This window comes from Lathyrus oleraceus, chromosome 4, assembly GCF_024323335.1.
Source record: "Lathyrus oleraceus cultivar Zhongwan6 chromosome 4, CAAS_Psat_ZW6_1.0, whole genome shotgun sequence".
Taxonomy (NCBI): domain Eukaryota; kingdom Viridiplantae; phylum Streptophyta; class Magnoliopsida; order Fabales; family Fabaceae; genus Lathyrus; species Lathyrus oleraceus.
The window spans coordinates 48,436,858-48,459,269 of record NC_066582.1 but is presented as its reverse complement, the minus strand read 5'-3'; the positions used below and the strand labels follow the sequence as shown (position 1 = coordinate 48,459,269).

At 34.6% G+C, this 22,412-nt stretch overlaps 1 protein-coding gene across 1 annotated transcript; it reads right to left on the bottom strand.

Annotated features, from left to right (window-relative positions):
- Window positions 1-215: 215 nt before the first annotated feature.
- LOC127073169 (nudix hydrolase 3) lies at window positions 216-21,468 on the bottom strand. The gene is made up of 21 exons (XM_051014292.1): window positions 21,266-21,468; window positions 21,010-21,189; window positions 20,685-20,762; window positions 20,490-20,586; window positions 19,717-19,850; window positions 16,444-16,525; window positions 14,449-14,535; window positions 13,998-14,104; window positions 12,521-12,692; window positions 12,098-12,330; window positions 11,913-11,994; window positions 10,363-10,428; window positions 4,173-4,250; window positions 3,981-4,076; window positions 3,542-3,648; window positions 3,247-3,415; window positions 2,157-2,240; window positions 1,770-1,864; window positions 1,598-1,688; window positions 1,354-1,500; window positions 216-528 (listed from the first exon to the last, which is right to left on the bottom strand). Exons 1-21 carry the CDS (start codon window positions 21,391-21,393, stop codon window positions 475-477), a joined length of 2,367 nt encoding a protein of 788 aa, XP_050870249.1. The 5' UTR covers window positions 21,394-21,468; the 3' UTR covers window positions 216-474.
- Window positions 21,469-22,412: the final 944 nt, after the last annotated feature.

Here is a 22,412-nt window from a genome sequence, read left to right as displayed (position 1 = left end):
TTTGATAAAAATTGGAAAACTTGAGAAGAAGAATAAATAGTTGAAGATGAATAAATAAGAGGAACCCTAGAAATGTTATTCTATTAGCAAACCTATGAAATTCTTAAGAATGAAGAGGAATACACACTTAAATCAAATTTGCAACTCACTCTGTCCAATTTGCCAAATGAATTGCCACATAAGAACAAGTTAACGATTTTGAAAAAAAATTAAAGTTGACTAACGGAATAATTTTTAAAAATTCAACAGTAACATTTGTTAGACACGGGATCAAAATGAACCCTTTATTAATTCTAAAATTGTATATAATAAAACCACTGAAAACTAATAATATGTCATTATTAATATACTTAATTAAACACACAATGTAGTCCATTATTTAGTAGCAACAAGAAGCATAGTTAAGCAACTTTTTTAAGGTTGGCGCAAAGATTTTGCAAGCATGGAACATTTTGCACCTTGGTTATCTTGCTATCATTGCAATATTTTGTCAGCAAAGGGGAAGGTAGGAGAAACATCAACAGGTACCTAAGGTACAGAATAATACACCAACAATTAGTTTCTTCAATACTTTAAATTCACAGTCTGGATGCAAGAACATGGTATAATACTTTATAGTCAAAATAAGAAAGGCTATGCGCTATACTTGCTATAAAGCATTGACAAACTATCTTGCAGATAGATGACATCAATAATATCTAATGTGTGTCACACAGACAAGCAGTCATAAGTTGAATGAAAACGTACATGGATAACTTTAGTTTAACATACCACAGCCAAGAAAAAAAGATACTCTACAGAGTAAGATGTAAAGACAATTGTAATTATTCGAAATAGTCTTCAATTTAAATTGAAAAAGTATAGAGAAGAAAAGGTATCAGCTTCAGGAGTTTTCAAAAAGTGCCACAACCTACCAAAGGTGGTAAGTTCCTTCTAATGATAAAAAAATCAAGGGTGGCAATTGAAATGATACTGAAATAACAGTCTGATTCCCGCATTTTAAAATTATACCATGGATACTCATCTACTTACATTTTGATATAGGTATTATATTTTGTAATGTGTTAGTTGAAAAACTAATAAATAAGTGGCAAAAATTACCATTGTGAGTGATTGTCCAAAAAAAATGGTCTAGGTCTCATTGCCTTGCCATCACAGATCAAGAGTTCTGACACTAGAAATTTTGCAAACATGGTATAGGCTTCAAGAATTTTGAAAACGTGGGTTATGAGTAAATACTAGTTTAAACAGCTAACTCGGATTTGTATTGTGAAAATCACTGAAATCTGTTCTTCATGTTGCAACAAAGGCTCACCTGGAACTACAACTACTCAATGGTTCTGTGATTAATACCTGAATATTCTCTAACTTTTCCAGAGCAACTTTCAATGGTTCTGTCATCACACCGTATTTCTTAAGAAACAAGCCAGCTGCCTCTTTATCACCTTGGGCTTGTATGGTGAGTATCTCCCTGCTCAGGCCTTCAACAGCCCCTTCAATCTTTAGAAACAAAAATATAATTTACATTGCTTATCTTAGGGTCAAATAGATTCAAAATGAATGGAGGAAAATAGAAAGATTTTGAAGCAATAAATACCTTGGAAAAATCAACAGAAAATTTATCTTCAGAATGCATCACAAAGGCTCCTTTCTCATATAACCAATTGAACTGCAATGCTTGTCCTTTTCTGACAATATACGGTAGAATTAGATGCTAAATTACAAAAATGAACACCAGATGAAAGAACAATGTGTAGCTAGTAACACACCCGTGAGCTTCCTCTAAGCCAAAACGCACTGAGCGAAAGCATCCAGCAAGAAAAGAAACATACATGGACTTCAATAAGCTTTCAGAAAGCATGTCCTGATGAAATCATACAGATAATCTATGACATTAATACAGTTCTAAGCAGCGAAACAATAAACTATCTAGAAAATGTATAGAGAAGTTAAACATAATGCATGACAAGGGAACTAGAGTTACAAAGTGAAGAAAGTAATCAAAGAGCAATCTTGGGTTTATGATTATTTTTACTTTCATGTTCCCTTCACTGGCTCTCCCTGTTTTGAAAAAATTCCTCATTTCCCTTCTATGTTTTTTTCTTTCTCTCAATAAAATATTATTCCACCCCCAGTGAAAAAGTATAATAGCTAACCTGAGAGATTAAGAACCTCAATGCCCAGAGGCCAACTATATCAGCTTTTGCTTCTTCCAGAGCTGAGTTAAATTCTTGCAATTCCTGTATCAAAAGATTAGATATTGTAATGGATATTATATCAAACATAATCATGTGGTACAAACAATTTAACATGCTAGGTGCATATTAAATCATTTTACATATGTAGGTAAAGTATCAGTAGCTGTAGGGTTATCACAGGATATTTCAGATATTTTGTAAATCAAAGATGAAATACAGTATCCATAAAAATTTCTAAGCAATGTGTCTGGCAGATATGCAGAAATAAGGGTTAGGTTTCCGGAAATCAAAGATGAAATAAAATATCCCTAAAAAATTTTAACCATCGGGTCTGGCAGATATGCAGAAATAAGGGTTGATTCTCGTGAAGCTCTAAATATCATGTTAAGAAGAGGGCGGAATAAAAGTTGGTCTTGAAAGACTTAATTAACAGTTGTAATCCACAACTTACAAGCCAGTTTCGTGGGGAGAAGTTAGACCCAATATAAAAATTTAATATGATGCTAATAGTCCATTTATTTGAGGCACTCACCATAGTGTCCACGCACATAACCCAATTGTGATAAATGTGAGGGGTATATTGGGAAAAATTCAACTCTCATTGTAAAGAGATAAGGTCTGAAATAAAAAGTGGTATCCCTCGCTTTATAAACCGGTTTGGTAGAGTCGTGTTACGTACGTCTAACCCAAATTTTAAGATATACTCATTAATTATTAGCAATTATAAGAAATAATTTCTATTTATATTTTACAAAAATTGTAACAGACGTATTTAGTGACAGTCCTAGACTGTACTCTCCATTACTATGTGTCTATCACTCACATTCTTTCACTCCTCACTTAATTCTTGTGTTTTCTCATAACTTTTCCAATGGTCCTACATCACAAAGTTTAGTCCTTGAAAAAATGTGATGTTACAACCAGAATTGAAAACGAGCTTAAAATGTAACAATTATCAGTGTCCGAAGTGGCAGACCTAATTAACTTGATGATGATGGTGAAGCATTAGTGAGTCAAACTAACAGTGTCACTGTTTCTTGCAACTTACCAGTCTCACAGTCGACTCTTTACCATTTGGAAGTGTTATTGTATGAGGTCCAATTCCATGGCAGCATTCATGGCAAATTGTATGAGTAAAAAATGATTCAAAATCTACGAGTTCTTGTTGTTCCTCGGCAACACAGGCACTGGCTATAGGTATGAGAATATGATTGAACCTGATAAGAAAAGGCAGATTTCCCCAATATAAAATATCCACTTAAAAAGAAAATGTTACAGAAGAGACTCATTCATGATGGAGTTAAAGTTTGAAGAAACTAAAGCATTAAGGGATGGAAAGTTACTTAGCCTCTGAAACATTCTTAAGCATGACCATCGATGATCCCCTGTCTTTTACAATGCGTTCATCATTTGGTAGATTGAAAGCAAGAGTTTGTGGTCCCTTGACATCCTGAAATAATTCACTACTGTAAAATTTCCAGTTTAGTAATTTCAAGCATGAAGAAACGCATTAGAGGTCAGAAATGCCAGCGAATCATATTAGAAAGGGCATAGGGAAAAATGGGTCCACCATAACTACTGCAGAAGCTAGACATCAGATGCAATAGATTGAACTGTTTCTCCACTCTTTTTGTCGTTATGTATCATATTCATTTTTCATTCATTGGGCATCTGTTTATATTTCAAAAGCACTCCTATGAAGCCAAAAGTATCGTCCAACTAAATCATGTAATACACACACAGCTCACACACACAGAGTAGTCAAATGTTTATAACACTCACCCCTGAATTATATAGAAGTTGGATGACACGAATAGGTGCGGCATTCACATATTTTGATTTGTATGCATTATCCATTGGAAGATTTTGCTCCAGAAGCTTCAATAGCAGAATAATTTGTGATATCATTCACACTAAATTTCAAAAAAAAAAATTACAAAATTTAATTCAATTAAAAGGCTTGAGGCGTACTACCTGCAGATTATCACCAAAAAGTTTTAATTGAGCTGTTGCTTCATCGTCTCTGATTCCAATATATGCTTCAAAGGTAGCCTAAAACAAACAATGCAAGTACCAAGTTAGATAGCCAAATGTCTTAGTATAAGAGTTGGGCGACGAAAGGGACTCCAACAGAGTGGACGGAATAGAGCTCTAATAAATGGGATGAAGTGTGTGAGATCACAAAATATTGTCTTTAGAACCAACGTGGACTTTCACAACTTTCACACTTGCATTTTACAAAAGTCTTTCTAATGAGAGAAATGTTACTATTGTCTCAAATAATTTACTAGATAACTGAAATAAATATGAAAGTAACAAGGGTTCTTAAAAGATACTTAACACATGGTTGTCCAAGGATCTTCCTTGTAAGGACTCGGTCAACAAATAATGCATCGGTCCCTTGAACAATAATGAAACTCCAAAAAACAAGGCACACGCCCACAAGTATCATCTAAGACTAAGAGTGTTTCTTTATCTGACCGTAAATACCTATGTTCTTGACAATGCTTAGCATTTTGTCTACTACAACAATCATGCACAGTAATCACCTTTATTGGGAAAAATAGGGAAAAGTTATTTTATATTATTCCTTAGTCTTAGGCTGGTTTATACAATGAAAATACAATTATTACATTTAATGGAGAATAAAGAAAAATAAAGAAAAAAAAAATAGTATTAAAGGAAATAATAAAACCGAAAATAAAATATTTTTCAACACCCCCCTCAAGTTGATGCATAGATATTTATCATGTCCATATTGTCTATCAAATGCTCAAAAATAAATCTTGCCAAACTTTTGGTCAGGATATCCACAGTTTGCTGACTTGAAGTCATAAAGGGTAGACATATGATTCCATCATCTAACTTCTCCTTTATGAAGTGTCGATCAATCTCGATATGCTTGATTTTGTCATGTTGAACTGGATTATGAGCTATGCTAATAGCAGTTTTACTATCAGAATACAATTTCAATGGAAGCTCAATTTTCATCTTAAGTTCTTCTAGGACTCTAAGGATCCATAATCCTTCACAAATACCTTGAGACATAGCTCTAAACTCTGCTTTTGAACTACGCCTTGCTACAACTCCTTGTTTCTTGCTCCTCCATGCCACAAGATTACCCCAAACATAGGTATAATATCCAGAGGTTGATCTTCTATCTGTGATTGAACCTGCCCAATCAGCATCGATGAAGATAGACACATTTCTTTCACTAGTCTTCTTAAAATATAATTCTTTTCCAGAATTTCCCTTTTCAAATATCTCAGTATCCTATAGACTGCCTCAAGATGTTCCTCGAAAGGAGAATACATAAACTGACTCACTACACTAACTGAGAAAGCAATATCAGGTCGGATGTGTGACAAATAAACCAGTTTCCCAACCAACCTCTGATATCTTTCAGTATCAACAGGAACATTACCTTCTCCCCAAAGTTTAGCATTAGGATCCATAGAGGTATCTGCAGGACGACATTCACTCATTCTTGTTTCTTTCAACAAGTCTAGAATGTATTGCTACTGTGAGAAACCACAATACCATTCTTTGACTGAGCAACCTTCATACCTAGAAAATATCTCATGAATCGCAAGTCCTTGATTTCAAAATCTACTGTCAATTTCTCTTTTCCTTTTGTCATTTCCACTGTATAGTTTCCAGTAAGGACAATCTCATCAACATAAACAATCAGGCAACAACTTTTTCATCGTGGGAGAACTTTGTGAACAAGGTGTGGTCAGTTTGTCCTTGGATGTACCCTTGTTTCTTCATTGACTGAGTGAATTTTTCAAACCAAACTCTAGGGGACTGGTTTAGTCCATACAAAGACTTATTTAGTTTACACACACTTGATCCAAATTTGTTTTCAAAACCAGGAGGAATGTCCATATATACTTCTTCTAGAGAGCCATTAAGGAAGGCATTGCCAATCCAAGTTAGCAGCAAGAGATAAAAGAATTCTGACAGTGTTCAATTTTACAACAAGGAGGAAATGTCTCTGAGTAATCCTCTACACCAGAGGTCTGAGTAAAGCCTTTAGCCACCAAGCGAGCATTGTACCTTTCAATTGACCCATCTGAATTATACTTCACAGTAAACACCCATTTGCATCCAACTGTCTTCTTGCCATCTGATAGTGACGTAATACTCCAAATTTTGTTCTTTTAGAGAGCTTTCATCTCCTCATGTACAACTTCCCTCCACTTTGGAATTTCTAGAGTAACCTGTACACTTTTTGGAATTTCTACACAATAGACAATTTGAAGTGAAGACAGGCATAGATGAAGACAAATTTGAATATGATATAAAATTGGACATAGGGTGTTTAGTGCAAGATCTGACATGTTTCTTACGGACGATTGATGTCGGATGTGAGTCTCAAGGCCTTTATTACCTCTCAGTGTCATCTCAGACATGCTCAGTCAAAGATTCTCCATTCACTATCCATGCTCAGTTAGGTCATCCCAGTCTTTCCAAACTACATAAGTTGGTGTCAAATTTATCGAAGGTATCTAATTTACATTGTGAGTTGTGTCAGTTAGGGAAACACACTCGTGATCAGTTTTCCAATCGAGTCAATAAACGAGCTTCGTCCCTTTTTGCTTTAGTTCACACCGATGTTTGGGATCCCTCGCGTACTGTCTCTACTCTTGAGTCTAGGTACTTTGTCACCTTTATTGATGATTTTTCACGTTGCACGTGGTTATTTTTAATGAAGAATAGATCTGAATTATTTTCTATTTTTGAACAATTTTATCAAGAAATAAGAACTCAATTCGGTGTGTCTATCCGTACCTTAAGAAGTGATAATGCTCGTGAATGTTTATCCCAACAATTTCAGAATTTTATGTCACGCAATGGTATTCTCCATCAAACATCTTGCCCTCACACACCTCAACAAAACGGGGTAGCCGAACGCAAAAATCGACATCTTGTAGAAACCACTCGGACCCTACTTCTCCATGGTAATGTTCCACTTCGGTTTGGGGGGGATGTTGTGCTAACAGCATATTACCTTATAAATCGCATGCCCTCATCCGTCCTTAACAATAAAATCCCTCATTCAATATTTTTTCCCAATTCCCCACTTCACCCAATTCCTCCCCAAGTCTTCGGGTCCACATGTTTTGTACACAATCTCTCTACTAGTCTTGATAAACTCTCAACTCGATCACTAAAGTGTGTCTTTCTTGGTTATCATCGATCCCAAAAAGGTTATCGTTGTTATTCACATACTCTACAATGATACCTAGTATCGGCCCGATGTTACCTTCTTCGAGTCGGTTCCATATTGAGTCCAGTCACGTAACTCCAGAACCCATTCAAGAAAGTACTCCCACACCTTTTTCGGCTGTTATTAATGTCCCACCTACCATTATCCCCCATCAGCCTAGGGATCCTGACCCACCCACTTCTCGACCACTTCAAACATATCAGCATCGTCACCTAATGCATGTCGTCCCCGTCCCTGAGGTCATTACAGACTCTCCTCCGACGCCTCCGCCATCATCGGATCTGATCCTGCAACCTGAGTCCGATCTTCCGATTGCCTTTCGAAAAGGTATACGTCAAACACGAAATCCTTCTCCACATTATATTGATTTATGTTATCATCGTCTTTCCCTTTTGCAGTATACTTGTTTGTCTTCTTTGTCTTCTGATTATATTCCTAAAACTCCAGGTGAAGCATTATCTCATCCTGAGTGGAGGCAAGCAATGATTGATGAAATATGTGCTCTTCAAAGCAGTGGTACCTGGGAACTGGTTCCTCTACCCATGGGAAATCTTTAGTAGGTTGTCGTTGGCTTTATACAGTGAAGGTTGGTCCATATAGTAAGATTGATCGATTTAAAGCTCGCTTGGTAACCAAAGGATACACTCAGATTTTTGGATTGAATTATAGTGATACCTTCTCGCCTGTAGCCAAGATGGCATATGTTAGACTTCTTCTAGCCATTGCAACCATTCGACATTGGCCTCTTCATCAACTTGACATCAAAAATGCTTTTTTACATGGTATCAGAGTCTTGTTTAAGATCCGGTAGACCACCTACTATTAGGTTTCCACTATCGGACCACCCACCATTTATTTCCACGCTCTAGATGTTCAGTCCTGGGCGTGAGGGAGGATGTTAAGAGTCTCACATCGGATAATGTATGACCTGAATATGTGTTTATAAGTGGGAGCAATCCTCACTCTACCATCCGGTTTTGTAGGGTTGAGTTAGGTCCAACCACATTTCTTAACGGTTGTCATCTTTATTATTCAAAACAGAAAAAGAATCAAAGCAAAAACTTATTGTTTTTTAAAGTAGTTGTGATGCAAATCCAATGTCAAGGTAGTAGAGTCTTCCACTCTCCTTAGCACTGTCAATCATCTTCCCCGAGTTCAAATCCAGACAGACACGGTGAGATCGAAAAAAATTAGTTTGACAATTTATATATTGAGTTAATTTACTAACGGACATTATATTACACGATAAGTTTAGAACATGAGGGATATTTTTAAGAGCTAATATTGGAGACAACACAACTGATCATTTACCTGCAATGGCTGAAAAATAGTCATCTACGGTGTTTATTTTTTTATTACCTGCACATGGACTATATGAAGAGGATAAAGTAGATTCACCTGTCATGTGATCAGAGGCCCCTGAATCTACTATCCAAGTATGACTGGGACTTACACTAAAAAATGCAGAATTACTTTTTGTTGCTATAGAGCAAGAAGGGGTTGGAGACTCGAGGAGTTTGTACAGTTTGTCTAGTTGTTCCGTAGTGAGTGGAAGCTGAGTTGGAGGGGATTGCTGCCCTTGATCAGAATTACTAATCTGAAATGTACAACCACCTTTCTACTTCCAGTTAGGAGGTTTGTCTTCGAGCTTTCAACAAGTTTCACGTGTATGCCATTCGCGCTCGCATTGATTACACCAAGGAACTTTGTGTGACCTTTTTCCCTCGTCAAGGTTCCTAGTAGCCAGAGTTGAGCCTTCAGATTCAAAGCTTTGTGGTGTCTTCCCCATCACAATTCCTTGTCGTGCCTCCTCCATTCTTATTTCTGCAAAAGTTTAACGAAGACTTGACAATGGTATTTTTCCTAAAACTCTATCTCTTACCTCATCAAGGTCTTTATTGAGCTCAGTGAGAAACATGAATACACAATCATTTTCTCGCCTCTTAAGAAACAAAACATTGTCTTTTGTACACCTCCAATTGTCATCATAACAGAGTTCCAACTCTTGCCATAGTGTCAACATCTCATTGTAATAAGCAGTTACACTCTTGTCACCTTGTTTCGCATGCCATAATTTTGATTTTAAACCAAAAATTTGGGAGCAGTTTTAAATATCAGAGTATGTTTTTTTAACTTTACACAGATTTGCGGAAGGTAAAAACATGTAAGGCTTACCTATTCTAATTTTCATAGAGCTTACCAGCCACGTAATAGTCAAGGAGTTTTCAGACTTCCATTGTTTGTAACGAGAGTCTCCTGTTGTCGGTTCAACTACTGCTCCTGTTAAGAAACCAAGTTTCCCTTTGCTATCCAATACCAACCGAACGGTTTGAGCCCATTCATTATAGTTATTCCCATTCATTTTAGAAATATTGACCTTGAGGGAGTATGCGGAACCCTCTTGATCATTACCGCCTATGCTGGAATAACTATCATCAAAAAAAATGTTGTTTTTGTTTCCATTGTTGTCGTCATTACTGCCAAAAACAATGTTGTTATTGTTTTCATTGTTGTCGTCATTACTGCCACTGTTTGTGACCATCGGCGATTCCTCTCGTACGCCATCTCCGCGACCACCGTCATTTCCGCAGCCACGGCCGACTCAGGTTGCGGTTGTTCGCCATGGTTAGATCCGATGTAGGCTTGTGCTGGGGAAGGTCATCATAGAAGGCTAAACGCGTGTGTGAAATGGATCGGGTAAGAAAGCGGATCGAATCCTACTAGTTGTGGAAAGCTTTACAGTAATCCCTAATCCAGTGCTCTGATATCATATTAAAAAAAATAGATAAAAAATTTGTATATTATTTCTCAGCCTTAAACAGATTTATATAGTAAAGATACAATTGTTACACTTAATAGAAAATAAAATAAAATAATAAAAATAATATTAAAAGAAATAATAAAACTGAAAATAAAATATTTTCCAAGAACCTTATATCCAAAAAGTTTGTCTTCGTAAGTTTCATATGGTCCTATGGTGATATCCAACTTAGAGTCCTGCATAGAGATGAGAATGCCAAATAATATCATGATTCAAAAATTGAATACAAACTAAAACTCATTACCTTAATTACACAGGGGCACTGTTGCGGAAAAAACACATTAACCAAGAATAAATGATGGGAACAAACATAGAGCACGGCACATACGAAATAGTAGAAGAACTCCAACAAAAGTATTCACCATGTCAAAATAAGATTATAAGTTCTGCCTAAATTTAAAACTCAAGTAGTGTATCATCCATGAATTCAAGTATTTCACTAAAAAAACTATGAGGAATGGTAAACACTTATTCACGAAAGACCACTATCACCTACACCTTTTCGAAGTAGAATAACCAAGGAGGTAGCTTCGATAGGTGACCCCCAAAACCGAGAGAGGAGGCACCATATAAATGACTAATCGCGGTGAAACATGCACAGCAGTGCCAGAAAGCTTCTCCTTGTCAGACACGCGTTATGGCGCGTGACGTAGTCATCTCAAGTGGTAGCTGATGGGATGGAAAACTAGACTCCTCTAGGCCGGCTACATGCAATTTCAATAACGCTGTCAGCCTTTGATTCCAAAAAATAAGACTTAGGTAACATGTGCACGCCTACGTTTCCAAGACAAGATCATGCAACCAAAATTCTCATTTTGAACCATACTTCCTCCATCTCATAATGAGTTATCTATTTGGAATAAAAAAGTATCCTAAAATAAATGACTCATTTTAATCTTCAACGTATTTTTTCTAATTTTATCATCTAATTAATATTATTTTCTTCATTCCCAATACATGATAAAGGTAGTTTAATAAAAATATCATTTTCTCTCTTTTATTTTTTATTTTTTTAATCTGTGTGAAATAGTCAACTAATTCACTCGTTGTGGGACGGAGGAAGTATTTGTGTTAGTTCTATTATAAGGATTATGTTATTTTTGTTTAAGATTTTTCAAAGGGTATTTTTAAGAGAAATAATTATCCTTACTATATGTAGATTGTCTAAATGAACTAATGGTCAGAGTTGTGTTTTACATTCCAAAAATTTTGTAACGAAACCTGAATTCGACATAGTATTGTTAGTGTGAACATTGTGCAAATCTTTAAAGGAACCAATCACGTGATAAACAAACCAAAGTTGAGCAACAACATTGAACTTGCTCAAAATGGCCCGGGATAAACGAGTTGATAATACCATTTGTTGGAGACAATAATAGTATTAAAGAATCATTAACCAACACCAAGTTCACAGATTGATAAAAAAAATGGTTAGGCAATGTAGTGTTTCCATGTCATGTATACGTGAATAGGGACAAATGCAAAAGAACATTAGTAAATGATGTCATTCTTTATTTCATTTCTTTTAATAAACTTCTCATTTAAATTAGCCAACAACTTGCTACCATTACTTTGATAAATACCGTTCGCAACACATATCACCAGCTTGACAACTACTCTTTTTTGGATCATAAAAGTAAACTAGACAGTATTGACTAACCAATTCCATCCAGGCTATGTCAGACTCATAATAATCATTTGAAAGGAAAGCATCAGCCTTGCTATGTAGCAGCTTCTTCAAACTACACTTGGAAACAATGCGTTATTGACCAACAACGTAAGTTTAGTAGGAAGCTGAAAATTGACCTCTTAAATTATAAGGGAATGGATGAAAGAACAATATACCTTGTTGAGTTGGTAATGTCTCCAGCTTTATGCAATAATTTAGCAGCTTTTGCAAGAAGAGACTTGTACTCTTGAGAATAAGGAACTATGTACAGATCCTTAGAAGAAGCTACTTTATCATTGGACAGACCAGAATCTAAAATAAATTCACTGTGCCTTTTAATAACAGTGAAAAAGCTTGTTGCCTCTGTTTGTTGATCCTTTGCTAGACTGTCATTCCATAAATTGAACTCCTGCGAAACAGAAGTTTTCAACTTTTTCATAAATCAAACCAAATGTTTTGATAAAATAGCTTCTTTACATGACAACAAAAATCCTTTCTCACTATATGGGATTGGTTCCATAGATCAGACAACATCATGATATTCTATCACAAATCATATCTAGTCACAAACCAATCAAATCTGAATTTTTCTATGGTACCATTTTGTCCATGTCAGGGGGGTAGAAATTAGCACTGGCAGGTTTAAGGATTGGAAATGCTGCTCTGTATTCCAGTCCCTTCCACTCACTAACTGTCCTAGTTGCTTTAGAGAGCAGCCTTATTGCTGAATCTGCAGTTGTCAAAAATGCCTCATCATCATCAAGGCAGGACCTGTGAAGAATGAATACAATATAATTACACAAGTATGTAGGAAAAAGAGATCTTTTAAATAATTAGGTTTTACCCCAAATATTGTTAAAAAGAAACAACTTGCAGTGTTCAAGGCAGATATTTATATAATTTTTGAGAACACCATTCAAATTTAGCAACTTCAAGGGTCAGTTTTCATTTTAGTTCAGTTCTGAAAAACTGTTCACTTGTGAACAGATATCCCGACTTAGTTCCAGAAGTAACACGCCCATCCACAAAGGATTAGTCCTCAATATCCACTTATGATTTCTCCAATGATCATCCTTCCAACAATTTCACAACATCCAATATAAGATGACTTGTTTTATTGGTGAACCACTAATTGGTCCTGATTTCTCCTTGCACGCCCAATCACGTAAATGAGGGGTATTTGGTTCCCCATACCACCGCAAGTATATTAACCACACTCAAAACAAACCCATATAGACTTTGGATGAGATTTTTGGATTTTGAATATAATGATGCACCTCCCTTTCTTATTTCCATGTTTACATTTACCTTTACCACCCCTCTTACAATTTAATGCAGTCGTCACACCTAATGCATCCATAAGATCATGTCTTACTAGGCAATCTATTTAAATTAACACCTTTAACAAGTCGAGGGAAAGAATTTTTTTGCACAATTTCATAACCCTTTTTGGTGATGGGATAGCAACCCCTTTCTCTTTAGCAGGACCTTAGCTCTTCTTTTCAACTTTCTTACCTATCAGATCCTACAATCAGGTGTCGCCTGACTGAACATTAGAATCAAAGAGTTGAATATATGAAAACCTAGGTTCATTAAAGACTACCCTGCATGTTTGCAAATGAAGATTTTGCCCATTTGAGATAGAATTGTGTACCATTTATGGAAAATGGAATAGCATAAGAATGCCCAATGAGACCTAAACTACAATTTGTACATGTTGTAGAGTCTACATTTGAAAAAGTATAGTGAAGCTTTGGCGAAATAGATTGGTATAGGGTATAGTTGGAAGTCTATAATGCCGTTGTGACTGTGACCTTTAGATAAAAGAACAGAGATTAATAAAGACACATATTCATAATATATTAAATCAGAGTTTAATCTTAAATATAGTAAATTAACCACATTCTAGACTGTTGAAATTCTCAAATGTCCTCAAGTACAAGAAAACATGAGAGTTTCATCTCAAGTCCAAGTTGATTTTCTGAGATACAATCACCAAAGTCTGTTCGTCTACATAAATATTAAATATATAGCACTCAGTCGGTATAGTAAGTAGTCAAGATTTAAAGGACTTACCATGGGCTCTTGTTTATCTGATAATAGGACCATTTCAACTTATTTAACTCTGACGTATCTGCATGCTCCTTCAACCAATCTCTAAGAGCTGGATTACTGTACCATGACTGGTAGGGAAATAGACAGAAACTTTAGTAATACACACTATTATTCAAACATATCAGTCTTCCTGATTCTAATCTCCAACCACAGTTAAAAATAAAGAATAGTTTTTGGAGCACAAAACAAATTGCCAATCAAATTTCACAAAAATAATAGTAAAACCTAGGTACCAAGCATGACACATGCAACATTATTACATGCATGTGAAAAATTATTTGCTCAGACAAAAGCTTAGAATTTTATATATTTGATATGAACATGCACATTGAAAATAAAAAGAAATATCAACATACATAAGGTACATAAAAGTTGTATATAAACACGGCTTTAAATGTATTGTAAACTAAACCTGCAGCCAAAAAATTTCATCCATAACACTTGCAGCCTTGACAATAAAAACAAGAGCCTCTTTGTCTGAATCTGTAAGCCCTGTCAACTGCCAAAAAAAAAAGCTTATTTCCAAGGTTAAAAGGGGATAAAAATTTATGATAAATATGTTGGTATATCCATGAATTGTTGCAGTCAACTAATAATAATATCATAACCTTCAAAATTCATAAACCAAACTTGTTTCGGATTTTAAATTAATTTATTTGCAACAAGAATTCATCCAAAACCTCTACACATAGTCATACTGATGTAAAACATAAAAATAATTGCCGGTATCACATGTCTCCTTGCAAATATGTATGACACTAACATAATCTGGTCATTATAGTGCTCAGAAATCAACAAAATATTAGATATTGCTAGAAATACTGACATGTGGCTTCTGGCCTTGTGAAATAATGGAACAGTGCGATGCAACTTATTAATAGAGTAATATATTTCTAACTAACTATCAGACAATTTATATATTGGCACATTAGACATTTTATGATTCAGCTTAAATACTTAACACTTGGTTCGATTATCCATTTGGATAACTCCTAAATATCAACAACCTTCTTGGCTAGATCAAATTCAATATTTATTATTTTAAGTTACAAATTTGAACTCCATTCTGTCTTTTAAAGTTGATGTTAACATTAGGTTGTTGAGTACATGGGCTTGGTCCAAATTTACATTTTACCGCATTTATAAACCGGTGCAATATATACACAGGGAGACTGAGGTATTGGCTTCCAATTACTGTGGCGGGGGTTTTCCTACAAGCCCCCGCCACAGAGAAAAGCAATACAAGTTGAATCAGGAAAGGCCAACCAGTGCAGCTGAAAGGTAAAAAATTATTTGGTAACCGTATATTGAAGAAAGACAAATACTACTAACAACATATTCTCAAATACATTATTTCTAACAAATTGGTGTCAAGTGAAATTCACATGTAATCCACCATATTATATGGATCTTGGTCCATATTTGGCAAGCATATTTTTTACTTAAGACCCAGAAGAATATCACCAAATCAAGTTAGATTTCTTATGAAGAAACCAACCAGATCTTGAAACGGCAAGTGAGCAACGAAAATGTCCAGGTATTTTTCAAAGGGAGATGGCTCATGTTTTGGGTACAGAGAAAAGGGTCCTGTTTGTCTGAAAGCTCGGTCACTATGGAAGATTTTCACAGGTGTCATTTCAGATAGAATCAATCTGTGTTTCCAGCTGTTTTGGTTTTTTGGTGCTGTTTTTGGGCATGTCCGGATATTTTTAAGATGTTTCTTACAGCTGTTTGGTGAAATTCATGTTCTTTTATCTCAGGGTTATTAAATTTACATGTGTAATGTCTACAAATAAGAATAAGACTCCAGTCCGAGAGGAAAAATTGGAAGGTACATGTTTTCTAGTCTAAGTTTCTGTTATATCTCTCTGTTCAGTATTACTTGCATTCAATAGTTTAGCTTATTTTTTGTTATCAATTATTATGCCTCGTGACCAAGATTGTCGATGGCGGATCACGGTCCATGGTGGAGAGCCAAAATCCTGCCATACCGGCCGCTTTGCAGCACCGTTGTAGCGGATTATAGCGGAAAACCCGCAATTCGGCCGATATCTACCATTACGACGAGCCCAAAAACGACCATGTATATCCGCCATAGTGGTGGCCATGGTGCCACTATTTGATAACACTGCTTCTGACTTTGAAATTAGTTATTTCTATTTTAGATCACTTCTAACTGTTCATCATTGTTTTAAATGTATAAAAACATTGCAGCTACTATTCTTTCCATATATTCGTAAGGCCCTGCAGTGAAACAAAACCAATCTAAGGATCGAAATGCTACAGTTTAGCCATAATGATGTTCAATTGTTAAAAGCACATGGATATAAAAAGAATTAGAGCTAAATATTGATAGATAGAATTAAATATAATGCAACAAAGCAAACAAAAATGAAAATACACCAACCTCTACATTGAGAGAAACAGGAGCATAGCGACTTAATTGCTTTTGTAAAGTCAAACTGCGTGCTACAGTATTCTCTTTGTACCTTCAACAAATATATAAGGAATGGCATATTAAGTATATAATCAATGACTCATTATTTTTTATATTGTGTGCTAGGTAGTTGTCCCTTAATATATGTCCATAACATATAACTATATGATAGTACAAATAGTTTTAATAATATTTGTGCAATGTTGTGATTATTTTACACCGCGAAGACCGCAACCCTAAACAGCTAAAATCATGAAATCCTTAATGCAACTACGACCACAAACACCACTGCCACACTGTTAGTGTTGTACCTGTACAACTTTTCATCCTTCATTTCTTCTTACTTCTACTTCCTCGCCTCAATTGTGATGGTGGTAACCATTTTTGGTAGATCGTGGTCGGAAACGACTTCTGCCTCATGAAATGCAGCCGCAAACACCGCTCATGTTGGGCGCAGAAAACAGGCTAAATGTGTCGCAATGATCCCTTCCCCATTCTACGATTCCACTATTGCGCATTATGGCGCCGCTTTGACAACATAGACCCCGCCCGCTTACAAACCTAACCACAGGCGATTTGTCCGACATTTTTTACATCAGTTCAGGTTGTGTTTCATCATTGCTTTTTGTCCACTGGTCACCAATCATATCTGTCTTACGACAGATTCCCCTAGGGCCGGTCATCCTATATTTTCTAGAATAATGCTAGCAAGTAGAAACACACTTTCTAACTCACTTTTCAACACTCTTTTATTTTATTGGTTAAAATTTACATGGGTCCCACATGATTGGATGAAAACCACATGAATTTTAACCAATAAAAAAGAGTGTTGGAAAGTGTTGTTAGCGCTTCTCTTATTTCTATGTCACTTCTTCCTTCTGCATTAAGAAACATGATGGAACCAATTACAATACCTGAACTTCTAATGTCAAGTTATGGATCAATGGTCAAGGCTCCAAAAATCACCTAAATACAACGTTGAGTTTCTTGTGGAAGTTTTCGATTGAGAATGATGGGAAAAGATTGACATCAAATGATCCCTCCATCAAATCTATTTTCCGTCTACACCTCATGTCCACGTCTAAAATAATGATACATCTCACGTTCAACTCTAATGATACATTGTCATGAGTAGATGAATGTCATTGCATCAAAGAAGGATTACCGAAGATATATAATTAATTTTAAAAAAAGAGATGCAGTATTGCTGCTACCTCTTTACAAGAGCCTGAGCTCTGAAAAATCTCCCAAGAGAAAACCCAATGATAGATCTTATTATCCTAACATACTCCCCCATCCCCCTAACAACTTCCTCGAAATCAGAACAAAAAATAAAAAAAGTAAGTACATGATCCTAAATTTTAATTTAAAAATAAAAACAGTGATGCATCTATTACTATATATATAAAGAGGATAGAGGATTTTGGGCTGGCCTTAATTTTTTCCATATATACCCTCAAGTAACTATTTCTTTTTACACAAATACCCTTTCATTGTCAACTTTTCATCATAGCATTAACTAAATAACTGATACATGGAAATTTCTATCCTTAACAAATTCTTATTGCAAAAAAGCTGTTGGAGCAGTTTCAAAAACTGTACATTCGTGGGGCATTATTCCAATCTTTTCTTATTAATTATCCTTTTTCTGTTTTTACATTTATATTTTACCTTCACACTTTCTCACCGTGTTTCTTTTCTAGATACAACTTCCCAGACGCATACGTGAAAAAAGGATACAAAACAAAATGGAGCAATAGATAACCATATATTAATATGTGATTTGTTCTACCGTTTTTCTTTCATTTCAAATTTCAACCAACCTTGCAATTTTGTCAGTTTCGTATTTTCAAACCTTAATTTATGTAGCATAACTGCCTTCATCACCATCTTATATCCATATTTTCATTCTCTCAATATATCTCATTAACTTCCCTTCTCTCCCTATTCTTCACAAGTCTCCTTTTAAGTTGTTCTTTAATTTGCTTTCTCTTCTTCCTTTTTTAATTAATCTATTTTCTTTTACTTTGAAAATAATTGTTATTAAAATTTATGGAATTATTAGTTAGACATCATTGTTATGGTATCAATTGGACCAACTTTTTAATTTTTCCAGTGGCAGCGACAATGAAGTTGCTATCAAGATAGATGGAGTCTATGGTGAGCAACCTCAACATACTCATATTGGGAGAAGATGATGCTCATGTTGTTGTTGACATTATGAAAGTACGACCCACGCTTGATTCTTTCGTTTCTTTCCAATTTCATACATGTTAGTGACAATAATATCCAATTATAGTTTTTAGGGTAATGCTAACTAGTGCCCCAAGGGCACATGTTAAAAATCCCACAAATGGAAAATTTGTATTGAAAAAAACAATAAAAGTATTAATTATAAAATTGTATTAAATTAACGCACAATTTCCAATAATTTTTTACTATATTTATCTCTTAACTTGTGCCCTTGGGGCACAAGTTAGCATTACCCTAGTTTTTACTCTGATTTTTAAACTCATAATATTTAAATTACACGACTGTTCAAGAAGAAACAAACTCATCATTAATGGTTGTCGAACATTCATGTACATGTTTTCTTTTTATTTCAATTTAAGTTCAATGATGAATTATTTGATGCTATAATTGTTGAATTGTTTGTTTCTATTATATGTTCAATTTTTCTTATCTATTGTGCTCACAAATTTTCTTCTTTAAGTTTTATCATTCAGTCTAATTTTTCTTTAATCTCATTAACTTTTTTAATATATAAAGGGAATGTGATTTTGGGATGACCTATTTTCATTCCCAATTTACCCTTTAAAATATATATAATTTATTTAATTAAAAAAAATATACAGTTTTTAAATATGCATAATTACCAAAGTTGATTTTTGCAAATTTTCACGATCCTCTCAAAATGTAACTTCCATTATATATATATATATATATATATATATATATATATATATATATATATATATATATATATATATATATATATATTAAAATCAAATAAAAATTATGTTTATATTTTGACGTGTGTGTATATTTAAAAAAGCGGTTTAGACGCTAGTGACAAATAAAAAATATCAACTTAATATATAAAAGATTCCTAAATTTGTTATTTCTTATCCCTCCTAGTGTAGACTCTCCAAACCTTTGGTCCACTATTCAGTTGGGTTCTATCATAAACCAAAGCATATTACTGATATTTTTATTTAGATTGAATCTTAAACAATAGCATACCTCTTCTCAATTAAATCAAATAGTTGACCATATTGTCCATGAACATCATAAGGGACATAGTCTGAATCTTCTTTGGCCAGCAACCTTTTATACTCGTCATAAGCTATATATTTAACAGCAGAAACTTCAGTTTCCTGCCATCATAAAAAGATCCGCTCACCGAGATCAGGAAACTCAAAAAATCATGTGTATACTTATAAAAGACCTAAAGGACATGCATATAATTAGATTAGCATACACGAGTGCGGGAGACACATGGAAGAGTGTGAGGAACAGAGAGTTTACTCTGCAATCAACCGAACTTTGTTTTGTTTATAGAATACCACCCAAGTTACAATGAAATTAAACCCTTACAAACTAATTGGAGTAGTGAATTAAGAACTTTTACCAAGTTTCCACTGACCTTGGCATTATACATGGACTAATTTGTTCCATACTCACCATCAAAATGGTGTAATAGAAAGAAAACATACACATTGTCGACGTTGGCCTTACTCTACTTAGCTATGTCTTTCTTCCCTCAAAATATTGGGATCTTGCCTTTATCACGGTTGTATTTCTCATACACAGACAGACTACCTACCACTTCCCTCCATCAAGCCACACCCTACTTTACCCCACATATGCCCCTAGTGAATCCCATTCCTATATACTCACCCCAATCTCACAGCACCCGCCCTAGTGGCACCCTTGCCCCTAGATCATTGAGAACTATACATAAATGTGTTGAAAATGCAGAATGTTCAATTTTAAAGTATCTTAAACATCATCACCTGAAGTGTAAGAGCTTCCAATGGTATTGGATCTATAGTGGTTACCAGATACACATCATTATATTCGTTATTGATGAACTTTCCATTATTTGTGACACTGCATTTCATACCAAAAGTTAAAATCCGTTAATTCATGGATAAGAAAAGAAAGGAAGTACTGCATTAATTGAACGTGAAAAGCATCAATGATCTTACCACTCTTGTAGGAAAACAAATATCAATTCAAATGCATCCTTGGGAAGGGTTATACCTAACTCTTCTTCCAGTTCCCTCCTGAAAAAACCAAATAAACAACAATATACCGTTAATCACCAATGCAATCTTCATACTCCAAACTCTCTGAACATTGATCATCTAAAGTCAACAACCAAATAAATTATAATGTTGACCACAAACCACTTTCCTTCAAATTAATTTCTAATCAACTTTGAAAAATCAACTAACATAACAGAAACACGCAAACAGGCTAAGTAAATTTTAATCAAAGGGAAGAGAAATGAAAATTGATGAATTGAAGTACCTAGCAGTGACGAGAGAGGAATCACCAGCAGAGATGTGACCGGCGCTGGAAATGTCCCAAAGATCGGGCCATGAATCTTTGCAAGAAGCGCGGCGTTGGAGAAGTAACTGCTGCGTGCTCTCGGCGAAAATCCAAACGTGGACGGCGCGATGGTAATCTCCATCGCGGTGAACTTGTCCTCTGAAACGCAGTCGTTTGGTTTGTTATGAAATGGATGAATTGTGTGAGAGAGAGAGAGAGAGTTAGGGTTACTTGCCTGGGTTTGGAAATTCCCGTTTTGACACCGTCTTTGGTGAGAACGTCGAAGTGCTCTTCTTGTTGGGAGTGTGAGTGTTGAATTTGGGATTCTTCTGCCATTGCGTTTGAACTGAACGTCGTCGTCATATCGTACTCCAACCCAACTTATTCTCACAAGTCACAACAACTCAACTCATAGATACAACTCTCACGCCATGACAATCCGTTACTTTTTTAAGTTTCATTTTTTTACTTTTTATACCTACTAAAAAATTTAATTATTATTATTATTTTTTACACAATAATTCTTCTTTTATCTATAATATTTTTATTATATATTATATTTATTTTATTTTTTTTCTCTATGTAATAATTACTTAGGGGTAATTAATAATTACTTAGGGGTAATTTTGACAAAAGAGCAATTAATATTACATTGAACTTAACAAGTGACAATTAAAAAGAAATCTATTTTTCTCAAGAAAGTGACACTTATAAAAGAACGGATGGAGTAATAAATAAACACGTGTTCTATAGCATCATCTTATTCTCACAAGTCAGAACAACTCAACCCATAGAAACAGCTGTCACGCCATGTCACTTGTTGACTACTCCCTCCGTTCCTTTTTTAAGTGTCATTTTTTTACTTTTTACACATACCAAGGAAGTTAATCATTATAGTTACTTTTCAAATAATAATTCTTCTTTTACCTATAATACCCTTAATTATTTATTACATTCACTTTACTTTTTCTCTCTCTGCAATCATTATATAGGGGTAATTTTGACAAAATAGCAATTAATACTACCTTGAACTTTGTAAGTGACAATTAAAAAGAAACAAATTTTTTACAAAAAAGTGACACTTATAAAGGAACGGAGGGAGTAATAAATAAGCACTTGTTCTATGGCATCATCATATAATAATGATATCAAATAATACAAATAGATATATTTTCTTTGTTCTTTTTTAATTGTTATTTTTTTAATTTTTATGAATATCAAAAAAGTTAATTATTATTATTATTTTTTAAATAATAATTTTTGTTTTATTTATTTTTTAATTATTTATTTTATTTATTTTATTTATTTTATTTATTTTATTTTTTTCTCTCTATAATAATTATTTATAAGTAATTTTGATAAAAGTACAATTAATATTACCT

Bases quoted from the DNA above. Each gene is read 5' to 3' on its own strand.
- LOC127073169 (XM_051014292.1), bottom strand. From the start codon at position 21,393: ATGACGACGACGTTCAGTTCAAACGCAATGGCAGAAGAATCCCAAATT. The intron at 11,995-12,097 runs GTATATTGTTCT...TTCCAAGTGTAG, and splicing joins GACATTACCAACTCAACAAG to TTTGAAGAAGCTGCTACATA. The intron at 10,429-11,912 runs GTTAGTCAATAC...ATCTCTATGCAG, and splicing joins ACATAGCCTGGATGGAATTG to GACTCTAAGTTGGATATCAC.